At 43.3% G+C, this 19,474-nt stretch overlaps 1 protein-coding gene across 1 annotated transcript in view; it reads right to left on the bottom strand.

Moving 5' to 3' along the window:
• Positions 1-6,629: 6,629 nt before the first annotated feature.
• Positions 6,630-19,474, bottom strand: part of PRDM5 (PR/SET domain 5) — a gene marked incomplete at its 3' end in the record, with an annotated part of 156,291 nt that continues 143,446 nt past the window's right edge. Inside the window, exon 14 of the mRNA XM_084252352.1 lies at positions 6,630-6,794. Within this exon, the coding sequence (XP_084108478.1) occupies positions 6,630-6,794 (165 nt within the window). The remainder of the gene's footprint in view (positions 6,795-19,474) is intronic.

Below are 19,474 nucleotides of genomic sequence, written 5' to 3' on the forward strand. Positions count from 1 at the left end.
CTGTTAAATAGCCCAGAGTGACATTTGACCCCATTTACTGGAGTAAGGGCCAGGAGCTAAGGAGATGGCATATCTTGGGGCCACAAAGTGCTTTCTTGCAAGGAATTTACCTGATTTAATGCCTGTGCGATACCTTTAGGCAACAGGTGGGGGAGGGTGTTTGCTGGTATCTAAATGGAGAGAGAACCACTTGTATAAGTTAAAAGAATATAAGGAAATCTGGGTTTAGTGTTTTCAAACACATCAAACCCAGATTATCCATAGTCCTAAACTCAGGGCCACACTCTTTCCTAGTAGGGCTCTAACTGGTGTTGGAGTTATGTCAAGATGCAAGTAGTGAATTTAGTTTTCCAAGTTTGCCTCTTTTTGCAATCAAATCCTAGAATTGGTCTTCAGCACAGTCTACCTTCTGGCAACAGAAGCGTGTCATTTCCTTTAACATAATACATTGGCGCTTCCAGCAACCACTCAGTTCCACAGTTCACATACTTGATATTCCGCCATGCTAGAAGTACAAGTCAGTGCAGATGCATCTATTTCTTTTACATTGCAGTTCATTGCACTTAGTCTTGTGTTATAAACTGTACCGTGTGCTTGAATTATCATCATTCCACTTATTACTGTCAGGACCACCTGACTCATACTGTGGGAATAACCTGTACTTGGCTCAATGTCTGTGTGTGTCTCTCACCTGTGCCTAGTAAACCCTGGGTCTCCCACAAAGGCCTTGACTGCTCTGCCCTTTCCTCTGCTTCTGCGGGCCTGGGATGTGTACGTGTTATTGGTTTGCTTCCTGGAGGATTTGTGAGTTCACTCAAGTCTGTCTGGTGTAGAGCTTTTTTGGAGTCCGGCCTGGCTCCACCTGGTTTTTCTCTGATCTCTTACAGGAGGTGTGAGAGGAAGTGCCCATGCCCCAATTGTGGGGATTCCCAATTTCCAGGGTGGGAGTCTGCAGAGCTCCCACAGGTGCCATGGCCCACCCTGGCATCAGAAAAATTCCTCCAAGGAATTTTGCAATATGTCCTGGGTTTCCCTGGGCATGGCTTGGGAAGTCAACCCCCAGCACGGACATGGCCCCTGCCCCATTCTTTCCCTAGAGGCCACCAACCTTAGTTCTGGAACTCCCTGGAGATGTCTAGCAGATTTGAAGCATGTGGATTTTGCTATGTGCTCATGTCAGCCTTTTTTAATAGTTGTTTTCAGCGTGGAGGGTGATTCCAGCCTCTCTATTTCCGCCATGTTGTGGGTCACATTTAAATTCTTAAACTGGAATATCCTGATATGGAAATTTTTGCCACTTACTAATTTTTAAATGGGCATTGTCATGCTTCTGTATGTAGGACACAGTTTTGAATTTTTTACTCTTCCCTCCATGCTAGCCCCTCTCTAAGGACACATAAGCACCCAGCCATATGCCCTGGGTTAGGAGTATAATCTGTAGCTCAGAAAACTATGGAATAGTTTTTCTCAGTAGAAAGCCAGTTGGCTCTACACAGACTTAGTCTAATAATACCCTAATCAGCTGAAGTCATCTGCCCCAATTTCACATTTTATAGTCAGACAGAAAGGACACAACATAATATCCTAAATATCATAATTTGAGTTCAGCAACAATACCAACTTGTCACTCTGAAAACTGGTGAAAGTGGAGACACCAAAATTAAGCAGCAGCTGAACTAGCACAGGAAATGAATTGTACGTGAGCAGGGCAGGAAAAGTCTGGAAGTGTCGCTGAGAGGGTTGCACTGGACACTGCTCTAGTTTGTGTTCTGGGCAAAGTTGTGCTCTGTTTGCCAGGAAGAAGATGACCTGAAAACAGTTACTTATGTGGTAAATCTGACGACCAAGTTCAGAGATACCCTACATTACATTTCCACAACAAAATCAGCTATAAGACAGAGTCCAAAGTAGAGATTATTTCTACAGAACTTAACTTTTTAGACTTCCTAATTACTATGTAATATGCCATAAGTTTCATCACTTTGCTAATTAAATGAATGTTAGAATCAATTAAATGTGGTCTCCCTTCCTCCTTCTATTTTTTTATGTTCCTATTTAGCATAGGAAATAGGCGGCTTCCATTTTATAGAAGTTAATTTCAGACCTTGCTTTGTCCATCGAAGGCAGCTGCATCTCTCCAGATGTGAATACTTTAGAAAGGAAAAAAAGGAGGCCACTGCACTTACTTTATGTGGGTTGCTTCATCATTTAGTAAAGAATGAATAGACACTGTTGGAGTAACTCAATCTCAGTAACAGTGGCGTCTCCCTGTAGGTTTCAGCAGTTGTGCTGCTATCTAGTCTGTCAAAGCTCAGTACTCTTTAAGGAATCTCCTCTAAGCTGTGTGTCAGCAGCTTCCTTGGAGCAGGTATAGCCATACAGAGGCAGCTCTTGGATTCTGCCTACAGTGCCAGGCTTTTGTCACATTTGTTGGTGATGAATTTCATGGTAAGTGTAAATAAAGCGCCTCTCTATCTGAATACAGCCTCTACTGTGAGCCCAGTTAGCCACCCAAATGGAGGTGGGGTGAAACTCTGGGACACACTGGGTAAATCCATCACCACAGACTCAAAAGCGCACAGTACTGTCAGACAGGTTAAAAACAAAAAGTGAAATCTTACCATAGGGTGTTTATTAAAAACATAACATTGACATATCCAGAGCAGTTTCCAGAATGGAAAAAAGGATGACCAAACAGGTACAGGAAAGCAGGTAAAATTAACGTTGAGGAAAATAGCATTACCTGATGGTCTACAATAAGACAGAACAAAAAAGTGAAGTCATGGAATGATTCAGGTGCCCACTATGGACTGGAATCTTTTCATTTTTATACTATTTTTTGCAGAGGCAAACTTACGGTGTTGTCAAAATACAATGAATTCTCATTTAGTCTTCAGTATTTGTTGTCAGAAAGTGATGTTTTACATGAATTTATTAATTTAGATGATTAAGTTTTACATTTGTACCATTTTCTCAATTTTCAGTGTACGGATTAACATTAATAACTTAATTAGTTTTCCTCCTGCCATGTAATATGTCCATGTGGCATGGGCTCCAGGAATAAATCCATCCACATTTCCTAAATGTTTGGCAGGATTAGGAAGTACATTGTGCCATCATGTATTTTAGGTTGGTTATTTTATAACCAATGTAAACACTTGTTTGATCATGTTCAATATTTTTGTTAAAAGGGGAAAAATTTGGACACTATTGCAGCAGCACTGTAGTATACGAGAGCTGTTGTGTTCCTGCCCACATTTCATGGGTCTAGGAAATCTAGGCTTTTCTAAACCCACTGCTTGGAGAGGCGTGATGATGCTATTTGGTATCACAGACACCTCGTTAAGAGCAACACCACGGCAACAAATACCTGAAACTTAAGCTATAACTTTTTAGCACCATTACTGTTTGTGATGATCAGAAAACCCTTGTATTCAGAGACGCTGCTCTAAGTTAGGCTTTTCATTCCCAGTGGCGTTTCCTCTTACATGCTGGAGCGTTTGGCCCAGGATGAGGTGAAAGGGAAGGCTGATGTTCTCACACTGCCCTGATACCAGCTTGGCTGAACTTCAGTGGTATTTTCCGGATTTAGAAACACCTACATATAAACTTTAAAACTTGAGCTCTGAGAGTAATGGCAACTGCATTTCCTTCTTTCATTACACCTTTTCAAACGTTCGTTTGGATTTTACTGTAGAACTGTGCTAGTTACAGCTGGGCAGTAAAATACCATGCTGATAGCACCGCGACAATGGTTTATAATAAATTTACAATAAAAGGAAAATCTAGGGAAGTTCTGTATTTACAAATGCTACATTTATATAAATGTAAATACAATTTAATATTAATGCTAAAATCTTAGCGTTTCAAAGAGGTATAGGCATACTTCCTCCTTAAGGACACACTGATGAAGGCAGAAGAGGATTCCTTCGTAAAATTAAACAAAAAAAAAAAAACAAATTGAGTAGGTTCATTAGAATCAAGGTGATATGTAAAACCGTAAGAATGGATGAGATCAGCTATGGAGGGAATATTAATGGGGAGAGGTGGGGACAGAAGGAAGTAAGAGGACAGGGGTGGCTGAACAAGGAGTACTTTAAGACACACAGCTGTCTTGAGCGTTAATAGGCAAAGACAATAGCTATGAAAGCAGCTCTTCTACCCGTATGACTGAACACCTCTTAAAATTATTCAGCCCTGACTTCAAGGGCACCTGAGGGTGTGGTCTTTCCGGCAAAGTACTTGAGCCATCATCTGGTACAGCAGGAAAGAAAAGAAACAGACACTTCATAGTGGGCACCTGTACTCCAGCGGTTTATAGGACTTTTCCTTTGTCATGAATTTCTTAAACCTAAAAAAAGAAAATCAGTTCTCATCTTCAGGTTATTACTAAGTGACTTACAGCACACAGATGCTAACAGAGATAAAATGTTTATCAGTAATCTTGTGGCTAAAGGTGATAGCGCATGAATAGTCTAAGTACCTGCTTTAGTTTCAGCCCTTTGTAAAGAAAGGATGTACCAGTATGTCTTTCCCCACCTTTTTCTAAAATTTTCCTTGACTGTAGTACCACCTTCATTAAGCCTGAGAGGACCCTGCGTCTCTCCCTCATCACTATCCCCCGCAGCCTGGCGACAATGCAGTTTCAATGGTGACTTCCTCAGCAACCCTGTAACTTGGGAATCTGAGATCACACCAAATTCGCATTTGGCTTTCTATCAGATTTGCCGTTCATCACATGATGGGGAGACAGAAGGTAGTCGCCAAAGAGATGAACAGAACTTGTTTAAATATTCCATACTACTAAACTTTACAGCTGTCCTTTTATCTTCCAGTGATACTAAGCACACTGTCATGTTAAATTCAAAACACTTCAGGATCAAAAAACGTACTGTTAAAACAGAAAGACCGAAACCTATTTTTATATAAAATACAGTATAATTTCAGATACAAAATGCAACATGTACCTACAGTTAGATCTTTTCTAAGTTACAATCTGGGGATTTATATTTTTTAAAGTTACCTCTGGTGACTTTCAGTGCAGTACCTGCATGGAGTTTAAATATACTGAATTTGTCTTTTAAAAACTGGAACAGAGCATAAATATTCCTGACTTCAAAGAACTATTTTCAGATAACCTTTTCCTTTAATTCATTAGAGAGACAACTTCCTAACTTCCTTAAAATCAGACATGGGCTGGTTTTGCGTGGGCACCAGTTCACGACTGGATCTTCCATTTGGTCTCTGCATTTTTGGATTCGTCTATGCTATTTTGATAGCACTATTGCCTTTCATCATATCTTTTTTCCAAAACAAGGTGTTCATTGTATGTCAATGTAAAGTATTTAACCTAAGGGAGGAAATTACGCTGCTTGTTTCAATTTCCCTTAAGCATCAGTGATCATTTCAATCATTGCAATTGCCAGGTTTACATTTTTCATTCTAGATTCCTAATTACGTAAGATGATTGAGGGCAATTCCAACATGTTTGAGAATCACTGATGCAGAGATTCTGGAAAGTCTTTTACTATGTTTGCACTAACAAACTGTGCTTTCATGGAACGAGAGGGTAAAAAGACAAGGTTCATCCTAACTCGTAATGCCACTACACTACCATGCTGTCAGTCACCAAATACTGGAGACTTACTCTGCTTCAATTTTTAGCTGGGATGTGTGTGTTTGTGTTGCTAATTTCTAAAGATGACTAGTATAAACTCAGGAGGCTTGGCTTGATAAATATATATATATAAATACAGAGCCTAATATATACACACATATATATAATGTGTATATATTTGGCTTTCTAAATATATAACTATATATATATATGGATAGACAGATATATGTATATATGTGTGTGTGTTTGTATATATATATATATATATATATATATATATATATATATATATATATGGTTATTTCGTGTAGATCCTGTAGAAGTATTCCAGGGCATGAATGTCTGTATCTGAATGGTTACAGGAAATCATCTTTCCTAACAATTGTCTAAAAGAGCAACATTTCAATAGATGTTTTAGTTTATAAATAGCTATTTGATTTCTTTTAACAAATAGCTATATATAAACTAAAAAACCTGACCTGTTGTAGGGAGCTGTTAAAAAGTAAACTTTAGGTCAATTTAACAAAATACCATGTGCTAGCCTTAAGGCTTTGAAAACCCCTGCTCGTACCCTTACCTGCGATGAAATAGTTGGATGCCACAAGGGTACTAAGCAGCAGCTGCAGTAACGAGCATGTGCATAGACAGACACACAGGATAACTATAAAATAAAAGGCCTCAAGGAGAGTGTTAAAAACCTTCATGAAAGGGACACGGCCAAGGAGGAGAGTGGGCCTTGATCCCTTTTACCATTTTTGCAGAATGCAGCACAAGTGGTATTTGTGAAGCCTACAAAGGTACCTTTTTTCCCCAATTTGTAGCAATTGTTGTTAAAAGCAGAGTTTTTATTTTTTTCCTTGCATAGGCAACTACAGACTCTAAACGTAGGCAAGTGAGCAAGAACTGTGAGACCGGGGACTTGCTGGCCTGCTCCTGCTATGCTAACCGGGAGAGAAGTCTGGGTTTCGGATCAGGATCCCTTGTGAATGGTTTAATTCCTTGACAGCGACCATTAGCTGTCAGCCTCGCCGTGGATATTGTCCATGTGCACTTTGAGGTAGTCATTCCTTGTAAACTTCTTATGGCAAAACTGGCATTCCGCCAGCGGACGATTAGGATTATGAGTCATCTTGTGCCGGATCAGCATTTTCTTCAGGCTAAAAGCCAAGTCACAAACCTAGAAGAGACCCGGAGAACCCAGTATTGCACTGAAAAACCTGAAGATACACCCATTTACCATTTACACAAACCCATCATGCAGAGTCCTGTTATCAAGTACGTGCTGACAGGAATAACACAAATTTGCTCGCGACATAAATGCACATGCAACAACCAAACTGAAGGGTAAAAAAAAAGCAGATTAGTGATAGCTCCCTAGAGTTAGGGCCATTTAATGTGTATCACTCCGCACCCCCACCTGCTGTCCTGAACTCCCCCTAGAGTAGCAACCTCTGGAAACATCATTCTCACCTGGACTTTGACAATTTCATATTAAATCTCTTGAACAAAATGCCTGTAGGTGTAGATTTCTCCCCTTGAAGGCATGAGTGGCAGAAAACTTAAGTCACCGGGAGTCCTTTCCATTTAGTCCCATTGTGAAGAAAAAGGTCTTGCCCCTTATTACAACTGCTTACTTCTTATACATCCTCGCTTAATAAGGAATGTAACAAGTTTATATCATGAAAGCTCCACCATACTGCAGCCAGGCTCAACATACGTTCAACAGGCAATAATTAAAAATGTCAAATGAATAGACAAAATGGGAGACATAATTAGTCGGATCATAAAAGGAAATAAGGGGCCTCCCCTGATGGCTCAGCGGTTGAGCACTGGGTTGCGAGGCTGTCCACAGCCTCTGCAGCGCCAGTTCGATCCCCAGCGAAGGTCACACACACACACACACACACACACACACAAAAGGAAATAAAATGGAATTCCAGTAAGCAAATATTAATACCAAAACCTCGAAGTGGGGTGTGAATCACAATTCTATTTACGTTAACTCTTGCAAAGCACATTCGTTGTAAAATGTCACATTGAATAATATGAAAAAGAAAGTGGAAGTGGCTTGTAGAAGTGTGTCCACCAAGCCCAGGGTGGGGCACAGCGGGGCTGCTGCAAGGGCAGCGCCTACTGTGCTGGTGGGTGTGGCGCGCTTAGTAGGGGCAAGCAGCCGGCACACGCTATGAGATGATGCCAATTACTAGCTGGCTACGCCACCTTTCTTGGTGACACATGTGACAGCTGGGCGCTGGCAGGACACAGCCCACTGCACTACTAGTGCTGGTAGTGCAGGCTGCTGGAGGTGTATGGGGGTGGCCTGTTGGATGGAGGGGTGTGGCCCAGCTCTAGAAGGCAGATAGGGCTGCTTGTTGGCTAGGGGTGAACCCCACCGCTAGCTGTCACTTGGCTCTCAGCTGACTTGAGTTACTCTGCCAAGGTAGGTGGAGCTCACTTGAGGGGTTTGCCTCAGGAGGCTAGTGTGCAGGGTGGATATGACAATGGCGCCCACCCGTGCTGTTGTGAGCGAGGTGGTCAGAGGCTGCCTAGCAGTGGTGCCAACCTGGACCCTGAGGGCTAGTTCTCAGTCTACATACCTTGAGCTTCCATCGCTGCTTTGCCTCTCACCATCAATCGGGGTTGGGGCTCATGTTCACTGTGCTGATCAAAAGGGTTGGGGTATAGGGCATAACCCTCCCCAGGAAAAAGTTCTGGGCCCGAGAGAACTCTTGCTGACTGCACCTCGCTGCCCTAGCACCTCTGCTGAGTGCCCCTTTCTTGCCTCAGTCTGGGTGCTGCCTTGACCTTTGCTGTGGAAGCCAAATTCGTCCACATTTCAGGGCAACTCCTGCAGGCTGGTATTTAGCTGTAGATTTTGGTGTGTCTGGGAGGAGGTGGGCGCGAGTTCTTCCTGTGCTGCTTCCTTGAGCCTGCTGAGTACTGTTGACTACTGTGTTAAGCCTCAGGTACAGGATTCCTTTACTTAAAAGCAGTTCCCATGATAAGCTGCATCTCCACCTAACTGCAGTCCTCACAGTGAGCTGAAACAAACAAGCAACTCAGACTGTTCAGCCACCCTCCGGCACTGAGTCACCCTCCACCCCTCCCAGGGTACTCAGCACTATGCTGCACCCTGCAGGCCGGCTGACAATGACCAAGTAGGTAAGGGCACCATAGCCAAGTCCTCTATTCAATGATTGAAATGTTCCTAGTTTTAGGAGATACGAGAAACAGAAATCAAAGTTGTAATCTGTCCTTTCCATACCCTAGTAAGTGTTTCACTGGCTGCCTGGGAAGCACAGCAGCTCCTCACTGGAGAAACCAAGGCCTAGACTATTCCCACCATTCTGAGGTTGTAATTCAGGGCTGGTACACTTTCTATCCCAGCAGAGAGCGTTTGGCATTGTCAGGGTGTTTCACTGTCACAGCGCCTGGGATAGCTGCTCCTGTTTTGCATAGAGACAGACCAAAAAACCCTGTAATAGGAGCATAACCGCACACAATGAGAAACAGCTCCGTGGCTAATGACTGTCTCCCATGTTCATCCTCATCCCTCCAGCCATGCACAGACACAGCTCTTGTCAAACTGACCAGCTTCCCTGCAGCCTCTTGAAATCAGTCTTCCTGCCTTAACTAGCTTCTGCCTAGCTTTCCTCAAAGTCCTCCATTAAATGTTCTCATAGTAATATTTACTTTTTTCCTTTACAAAATTTACCTTGAAAGCAACTATCAACACAATCTCTTGAATAAATCTCACTAGTCTGAGAGGAACATGAGGGCAACAGTAGAGATTCCAAACATACTGCTGAATTAAAGAAAGCCGGACAGGCAGCTAGATGAGTCCAAATCACTTTGGGTAGCCTACCTGCACCAAAGATCATGGACTACTTCTAGAGAAATCAAGAAAAGCATCTTAGACAGGTTTTCAAGTAGAAGAAACTCAAAATAGACTTTTCAAGTTAAAATATCATAAGGTAGATTTAAAATGCATTTTGTATTGTCCATTTCCTTGGCAGCTTTGCTAAACCTCATGTAAAAATGGCCCACAGGGCCTCCCCTGATAGCGCAGCAGTTGGGCGCTGGGTTGCTAAGCTGCCCGCAGCCTCTGCAGCACCGGTTCGATCCCCGGCTGCTGGCGAGGGTCCCACATGGCGCACAGACCTCTCCTGCTGCCCACTGCTCCCCTCAGCAGTGTATTTCGTCAGTCTGTCTGTTCTGCTCCCCGCTCTGGTTCTGGTGAATTCTCTCACCCTCCCGCGCTTCTGACTGTACACAGTGCTTGTGTAAATAAATTAATTTAAAAAAATAAAAATGGCCCACGGATACGAAGTCAGTAGCTTCCTGCTGAAATGAGACTCAAAGGCATTTCCATGGCCGAAAGACCACCCATTCTCCCCCCCAATTTACCTGGCATCCACCTCGTTCTCCCCCCGCATCTGTCGTCTTGCTCTCCCTGAAACCCGGGCCCTTTCCTGCCAGCACACCTTGGTGGACACTGCTGCATGGGCGCGAGGCGTTCCTTTCAGACACCTCAGCTCTCAGGTTACTTACAGTCACATTCTCGGAATTCCCCCCTAGCCCCTCTTCCACAGCCGCCTTATTTCTCTTTTCCAGTCTGCATCATAAACTCCAATTAGGCATTACTTGTATTTGTCTTAATGTCTCTACGCTGCCTGAACGTGAATTCTGGGACAGCAGGAGACATGGCATCTGACTCACCGCAGTGTGCTGCAGGGAGGGGGCTTGGGGCAAGCAAGGTGCCGCTAGCGTGCCAGGAACCGTCTCCGTTCGTAAGCCTTAACTCGGTCAGTCTTCACAACCCCCCTTTCAGATGGAGGGGCAGGAGGTGCAGTAGAGGAGTATCACCCCTCTTTTGCCTATGGAAACTGACACATGGTGGGTCTCCACCAGGTGCCCCAAGGTCGCAGTCCCAGCCAGCGGCTCCCAGGGTTTTTAAACTGACAGTCTGGGTTCAGAGTCTACCTCACCCTGCAAAGATCCATTATAAGTAAAGGCTCTAAATTCACAGATAGACGGAATTTTCCATTTGGCCAGCTGACACCGCTTTTGAGAAATCCAAACCTCTCTGGAGTAAAGGGGGCGTTCTGGAGTGGTTCCTCTCCAGTGTGTGGTGGGGGACAGCACGCGCAAGTCCACTTAGACAGTCGCATGGGGGACATCACAGCAGCTGCCAGCTGCAGAGATGGGAAGGAAACTGAGCAAGGTGCTGAAGTCACTGCTAATGGCTCTGCCCTTAGCAGGTCAGCCACTTCACACAGGACATGAGGTAGGGACGGCCCAAGAGATGGTGAGTACAGGATTCAGCCTCAGTGACTCTAGAGAGGCTGAGAAACGGCTGTGACACAACTACCTAGGCCCGAAAAGCCTAGGAAAGTACCTGGAGAGAGATTAGAATTTTATACAAACAACTTCAATTACCAAACATTTAGCACAGAAATGTGCCTCCATTTAGAATACTCTACCCTGCCCTTGTGGTGGCCACAGTCCGCATGACAGCTACCTGGAAGTGCATGAACACTGCACTGGGCGCGGTCCAGGGGACAGTGCAGTCAACTCAGCTCGGAGACCTGGGGCTTTTCACGCCCTAAGTCTGGGAATGACAGTCCAGGGAGAGAGAGGATGTTGAAAGGTACAGACGTATGAAAAAGAAGGCTCATGTGAAGTAAAAACAGCTCACTGAGGCTGATGCTTGGATGTCATTACAGAAATAACCTGAAGATGAAGTTACATTTGAGGGCTAAACTCAAATCATAGACATCCCAGTAATCATAATTAGAAACTGGTAGTATACTCTGCAATTGGTGGAAATTCATCAAAGATTCTAAAGAGAGAGACTGACACTAAACACATTTAGCCAGTAGGCCAGAGAAACTGGAGTCAGGGCAAGCACTAGACTCCACTCCAAGCCAGAATGAGCTGGACAAGAAGTAAGACAGTGCTTGTAAATTTGTGTATTCAAACATATTCACGGAGTGCTGCTATGCGCCAGACATTTTTCTGGGCCTGGGGATAGAGCAGTGGATAGTAAAGATAAAACTCTTGTCATAGGGTATAGAGCAGATGACAAATAATTTCAAGTGGATAAATATTTCAAGTGGATATAAGTGCCATGATGTATATAGGGTGAGGGTTAAGAGGTGTAAACAGGAGCAGGGCCTACAGATAGCTGAGGAGCCGATGCGTGTAGCAAGCAGGAGAAATAGCAAATACTAAGATCTCGATGGAGGCGTCTAATTTAGTGTGTCTGAGAACAGCAAGGAAGCTGTGTGGCCAGAGTGAGCTGGACGGTGGGTGTGCAGCTCTCATGGGGACTTCACACCATGGTGACACAGGCAGTATCTTCACACTCCCACACACATACAGATCTGTCTATGCACACAGCCTGGCTCAGGTTCTGGAAAGATCATCCTGGCTAGTAAATTTAGGGTCAGAGAATAAAAGGAGAGGGCTCAGTTAAGTAACTATTGCATTATTCCAGACGACTAAGATGGCAGCCCTGGAGGCGTGAGCAGTATTCAGATTCTCAACTTACTTTAAATGTTGAGCCAATCAGATTCGCTACTGGACGAGATGGAAGGTGTGAGAGTAAGAGCTGTGAATGAAGGAGGCGAGACAGGTTTGCGATGTAAATAGTAGCAAACAGGGACAGGAATTACTGGCGCTGAGGAGAAACCACATGGGGGTGTACCCTAGCATTCTACCGTGTTCAGTTAGAAGTTCCTCAGCCTCAGTGAACCTAAATGGCTTCACAGAGGTTGAAATCAGAGCGAATCCATGAGAACTGTGGAGCACCGTGTCTTTCCCACAATACAAATTCAACTAGATGATGCCGTCAGTTGAGGTGCCTTCTGTCTGTTTATGCCCTCGTATCCTGATCTTTCCATGGAGATAGATAATAATAGTACCTGTGTTTTGGATTCTTTGGAGATAGCAGACTCCTCGGAGAAAGGAGTCGAAGAAATGTAGGCTAGCGAGAGATCTGGAAATGATCACCATGTGGTTAGGAAGCAAAGATACTGAGTTGACAGGTACGGCCTGCTGGAGGAACGATGTATAAAGGAAAGTCTGGGCCTAAGGGATTACGGGAGGGTTCATGAGAGAAGAGGCATTTGAGCCACATTTTGAAGAACTGAGCTGTAGATCGATCTGTATCTATACCTATTCTGGGAGTAGGAACAGGAGATGAAGAGGAATTTGTAGGTGGAAGAAACAGTACACAAACTCAGAGCTTGCAGTGACCAAAACCAGAGGGAAAAATGTACGTGGGAAGATGGATTTTTATCCTGTAGGTTGTGAGAAGTTGTCAGACAAGCACGTGGCTGCATTTACATTTAAAAAGTCACGGTACTGTGAGGCCAACAGTACTGCTACCAAAGCTAAACAAGGAGAGAAAATTGCAGACTAATATCCCTTACAAATACAAATGCAAAATAAAACCCAGACAAGCCAAATCCAGAGACAAATTGCCATTTATCCTGTGACCAAATGGCAATTCAAAATAAAATTAATGTAATAATCACATTGATAGAAAAGAGGGAAAAACGATGAGCATCTGAAAATGGATGTAGAACAGTTGTGAAAAAAATCCAACACATTGTCTTGATAAAAATAGAAAGTCAAAGGAAACCTCGTTAACACAATAAAGGTCACTTGTGGAAAACCCACAGCTAACATATTCAAGAGTGAGTGGCTGAAAAAGAATGAACTCCCTGCCTTAATGCTATATACACACATTTTAACTCACATGGAAAAGTTCGTGAATGAAAGGATATCATGAAAGTGAAATAACCAACAGAATGAGAGAAAATTCAAAGCTGGCAAATGTCTGGAATATACAACACTGTACAGTGAATGAAAAGACAAATACAGCAGTTTTAAGAGGACGTGAGTATCTCTCTGTAGATGACACCAAATGGCCAAGCAGCAGGTACATGGGAAGATGCTGGACTTCGTTACACCTCTGGGAAATACAAATCAAAAGTAGAATGCGAGACCAGTTCACATTCCCTATGATGAATATAATTGTAAAAGGGAAAATAATGATGGACAGTTATTAGAGAAAAAGAGGTGTCTTTTCTGTTTTGTGCCTTGGTTTCCTGATATTTATGTGGTGATAATAGGACCTGTGTTTTGGGTTATTTGGAGATGGCAGAGTCCTTGGAGAAAGGAGTTAGAATCCTAGGTTAGAGAGAGAGCTGGACATTGGAATCCTTGTTCTTTGCTGGTGGGAATATAAAATGGTATTGAGTTACTATGGGAAAAACAGGGCAGTTCCTCAGGCGAATAGAATCACCTTTGACACAACAGTTGAAACGAGAGACTCAAATACATGTGTGCATTCACGCCTCACAGCACAGTCACAACAACCAGAGACAGAAACAACCCAATTGTCAACAGATGACTGGGTAGACCAGTTGGGCATATAGATCCAGTGGGAAATACCATGCAGTCATGCAGAGGAGTCACAGGCTAATACACGCTGCCATATAGATGGACACTGGGAGCATGAAGCTAAGTGAAAGCAGTCAGTCCAGAAGGTCACAAACAGCATGAACCATGATTCATAGGAAATACCGAGAACAGGCCAATCTATAGAAATGAAAGCAGCAGAGGACTACCAGGGTCTGGGGAGACTGGAGAATCAGTGAGGCATGGCACGGAACTGTATTTTGCAGTGGAAACCATGTTGTGGGGCCAGAGAAAGGTGCTGGCTGCACAACACGGTCACTGCACTAAAGGCAAATGATTTTGCTCATTTTAATTCATTTTACGTGACTTTCCACTGAATTAAAATTCACGTTGGCAGGCTGACCAGGCGAGCACACATACACTGGAGACAGGAGGTGACAAGAAACAGGGAGGCTATTTCTGCTAGAGGGAATGGGAAGTGAGAGGAAGTGATGGGTTTGAGAGCGATTTAGGAAGGAGACTTTTGGAACCGCAAGCCAGTTGGCTGCCGAGTGCTGCATTTCACAGACGCCTAAGAGCCATTTAACTTGTTCCTCTACTCAACAGACTAGTCTGAGCTACAGATAAATGTGATAGAAGCAGACTGAAGATAGCATGCTGGGAACACGATGGTCCCGATGACGCAAGGAAGTAGCATGAAGTCACCAAAATCCTCAGCGCAGACTGCAGATCTCCCTTACTCTGTGCAGTTGTGCAATTAAATCACCTAAACCGTTTTTACCATGATGATGACAAGTGCAACAAAAGCGGCACCAATTAATGAATGGCAATGACTAAGCTGGGGTGAACCTCCAGTTCCAGACATTTCTTTGTCTTCAAGTCTTTCTTTCCTGAAAGCAGTTCACTGTGGATAAAGGCATTGTTATGAGCTTGCCCAAGGGGAGTACGTGGTTGCTTTAAACTGAGCACCAAATTTTCATGGAATGACAAGGAAGACATCTCGTGCTTGTTTGTCTCCTTTCATGTGGACCATTCACCCCAAACTTTACCCCTTAGGACCCGCCCGTGGGGGCGAGTGCTCCAGTTTCCCTCAACATTCAGCAAGCATTCGGTCTCGGCAGGGCCACACGTTTCCACTTGAGCTGCAGTAATACACTTTTTGCTATTTTAGGGTCAGAAATAAGCTTCCAAGTGCTTTGGCTCATACCTGGGTCATTTCTCTGTCAATCACACACAGGAGGGTGACATTGTTGCTTGAGAAACCATTCTTTTTCCCCAAATTAATCACACTGAGATAATTTCATTTCAATTGAAACGCCACAGCAGGAAATCTAAACAATTAGCAGAAATTTTTTTTTTTTAATGGAGGCATGTTTTTATTTGTTTTGTTTATACAAGCACTGGGTACAGTCAGAAGCGCGGGAGGGTGAGAGAATTCACCAGAGCCAAAGCGGGGAGCACAGCAGGCAGAGGGACCAAAGCACTCTGCTGCAGGGAGCAGCGGGCGGCAAGAGGGTTCTGCATGCCATGCAGGACCCTCCTCCGCAGGAGAAGTCTGCGACTTGTCCCTCCGCAGGCCAGGGAGCAACCGGGGATTGAACCGGCGCTCCTCCGCAGGGGAGGTCTGCGCGCCAAATTAGCAGCATGTTATTTTAACATAAGAGTTTCGAAGCCGCTTGCCTTGTACAAAGCAAATAATGAACACCTGACCCGTTCAATCTCCGGTTTACCTGTCAGTAATTGTTCAAGCCATCAGCGCTGACAGGTGCCTGGAATCATCAGGCACTGCTATCTTGAAAGTACCCAACTGTGTTAAGACAGGGTGCAAACACAGCTTAAAGCAAATCAGAGCTTAGCTGCTGCCAGTAGACTCGGACGAGTCAAATCACTACCATGTGGGTATGTGGGTTCTGCCATCCCAAGATATAAACGGCACAAGACATTAAGAGATAGAGACCAGCACTGCAACACACACAACCACAACCGTACAAACACAGCAACACAGCGCCCTCACCGCCCCCCCCCATCCCTGTTGGCCAAGAAAAGAGAAGGCGACTCACGTCACACTGAAAAGGCTTTTCTCCGGTGTGTGTCCGCTTGTGCTCGTCCAGGCCGCGCTTCTGGCTGAAGGCCTTGCTGCACTCGGAGCACTTGTAGGGCTTCTCCTGCGGGCAATGCAAAGAGCCCGCTGTGAGTGTGAGGGGCCACAGCGCAGGGCTGCCGCGGGGATTATGTTCAGGGTAGTTCAGTTTCTGCATCGCATGATGTTATACTTTCTCGGGTGGAGTCATTTGCCCACCTAGATGGTGAACGGTTGCTGGGGTCTAGCTACTTCATAAAAGGCATGATTCAAAACCACCAAAGTCTCAGAACCCTGATCTGAATTGTTCACTGTCTAAGAAATCCTGGGAAGGAAAACTTCAGAACCAAATTTCAACAGATTTTTGTCACCTAATCTCTTTCCTAGGCAGGTGTTTGTTCTTTTATAAAACCTAGCTTATTTAATGAGGCATTTTTTTAAATAGTTGATCTTAAATAGGAGAAGAAATGCCAGCTCCTTAGCCATCTTTGATACCAAGAACTTATATTCCCATTTATTTAAAGCTCGGAATGAACTGTGAAGTAAATTTAATAGTTACATTAACAGAACAGCTCAGTTACTGGATGATGAAAGAATTTGTTTAAAGTGAACTTACCAGGAAATTGTTTTACAAATACATCTTGAAAATTATTGCGGTGGTTTTAATTTCATGTACTGTAGACAAGTTGTAGTTTATGTATGTTTTAAATTTCATTTTAGTATTTAATATTAGAAACTTGTTACAATCTCAAATATTAAAATGAAAACATAACTGAAAATTTCATACCTAAAAGTCCGTACTAAGTCACCAAATAGATATTTATTTGTCCACTGACTGGTAAGCTTTCCCCTCACTTGTCACTGGTACACCCCACCTTGGAATATCGGTATGTTGGGTATGGGCTAGCATTCTTTACCTTTGTCTATATTTCTACTGCATATATATGGAAGGATCTCTATGTAAAACATGGCATTTTGCATTTTAAGATCAGGTTAATAGTTTGTTTTTCTGAGGTCTTTATCAACCTTTAGTTCCCACTTTCATTATTTGAACACATGTAGCTCCTACACATTAATTTTGAATGCAGAAACTAGTATTAGATTAGATCTCTGGATAGAACAGTATGATTATAGACAGCCTCTTAGAATATACTGTTATGTCCTAGCTGTACACTATCAGTTTCATTTGCAAATGTTGACACTTTAGTTATTTTCCTCCAGGACCTATTGTCATTATTAAAGTGAATTTCCTATCTGTAATACATTTTCCACCTTTATATTAATTTTCTGAGTATAGGTCTCTAGTATGTGTCTGGTAGAGCCATCATTTTAATTGCAAACAGTCTTTATACCCTTATTTACGAGGAGTAACTCTCGTGAACACCATGCAGCTTCCATTTTTAAAATCCAATCCTAAATCCACTTTTTACAGAAATAATGGGAAGGATGTCATCAAGATGGCGACAGAAGCCATTTCCTGCTTTGCTCACAATAGGAGATCTAACCATTAGCCAGGAATGGGACACCACTAATTGAATGCTTTATCATGGGGGTCAGGCTGAAACCCCTCCTGCCCTTCAGAGACAGACTGCACTAGAGGGACAGGAGTCCGAAGGTGAGGGTGGAGCACAGGGCTGCCGGCCAGGTCATGGGGAGGCGGGAACAGTGGCGTGTACCCACCGCGCGTGCAGGTGGGCTGAGTCCAGGGACAGGAGGGGGTTCCATATACACAATGACTAAGTGCGACAGACTCCACCATCACCAGCAGGACAGAAATCATGATGAGCTCAGTCCTCACCAAGAAAGCACTGGACAGAAAGTAAAATCTTATTACCATTAAAACAGTGTAAGAAAGGTCGCATGTGGCAAACAAAGTGCAAGGCCAAAAGCTTTTCCTTCCAAGGTTAGGAATAAAATAATCACCTCTACTATTCAGGGTGCCATGGAAGATATAGCAAGAGAAAATAGGCAAGAAAAAGATAAAATTTTATCCAAATTGGGAAGAATGAATTAAATTTACTTAAAGATAGGAATAGTATAGTAATGTGGCAGGTTAAAGATTAAATAAGTGAAAACCAGTATCATTTCTATATGGAAATTATAAATCAGGAAAGCAACTACCTCCAAAATAGAATACTTTAGAGTACATGTAACCAAAGAACTAAAACCTATACATTGAAAAGTGTAAAACATTATTCTAAGAAATAAGACAGTGGAAAGATACCCTGTGCTCATGTAGTTAAGAAGTGACAGGGTTTATTTACATGGCTATGTACCTAAAGATTCAGATTCCATTAATCCATGTCAAAATCCCAACATTACTCTTCCCTGAAACAGAACCAGAAATCATGAGATTTAGTTGAAACTAACAATAATCACAAGTAGCAAAATCTTGAGGCAGAAGACCAAAAAAAACGAATTATACTACAAACTAAAACTGCATGGCACTAAAATGAAGTCAGTAGAAAAGAAGTAAGAGCCCAGAAATAAACGCACACATACAGGCAATTTATGACAAAGGCGGCTACAGTCTGCAATAGAATAAGGAAAGTCTCTTCCGCAAGTAGTACTGGGGAGCTAGGATAAAACCAAACCACTTTCCAACGCTAGAGGAAAACATACGTGATGATACCTTGACGCCTGCCCCGAGCATGTGTGGGACACAAAGCTAGGCAAACAAAACCAAACTACAGCAAACTGGTAAAGCTTCTGAAAATGTTCTTGTCTTTCCTCCTGCACCTGCTTGGCTTAGGATCCTGGGCAGGTGCAACCAGGTGCTCTCCCTGCCTCTCACCGCCTCTGTCCTTCCTTTGTAAGCCACTCACCTCCTTTCTGGAACCGCAGCGTCTGTATGCTTCAGAGGAAGAAACGCTTTCTGTTGAAGCTCCTTCTGAGCTTTCGTTCTCAGCTTACCACAACCTGCCCTTTTAAAGCTAATTGTGCTTGCAGACAAACCTCAGCTCTTTCTTTCCTTGTACCCATGCCAACTGTGTGCAACAGTGAAGGAATTTCTGAAAATAACTGAGATACATTTTTGATGAATTTAACAACATGATGCAAATGGTACCAACCTGATTTTTCTGACCTTCTGTCACTTAATTCATAGGCTTGTTGGTGGGGGAGAAGGCAAACACTGACCGAAACTTGCTAAATAGGAAAATCCTGCCATGTAATTAGATCTGCTCCGACTTGTGGCGAGAGGCTAAGCAGTTGGAGCAGTTGCTTTCATCAAGCCACTTTTATAACCTTTCCTAAACCTATTGATTGGAATAAGATTCAAGCTTGTAGAAAAAACCTTGATTATCCAGTCAATGACTAATTACTATCAGCATCCAATTATTTTCATA

The sequence above is a fragment of the Talpa europaea genome (assembly GCF_964194135.1).
Source record: "Talpa europaea genome assembly, chromosome: 13".
Classification (NCBI taxonomy): domain Eukaryota; kingdom Metazoa; phylum Chordata; class Mammalia; order Eulipotyphla; family Talpidae; genus Talpa; species Talpa europaea.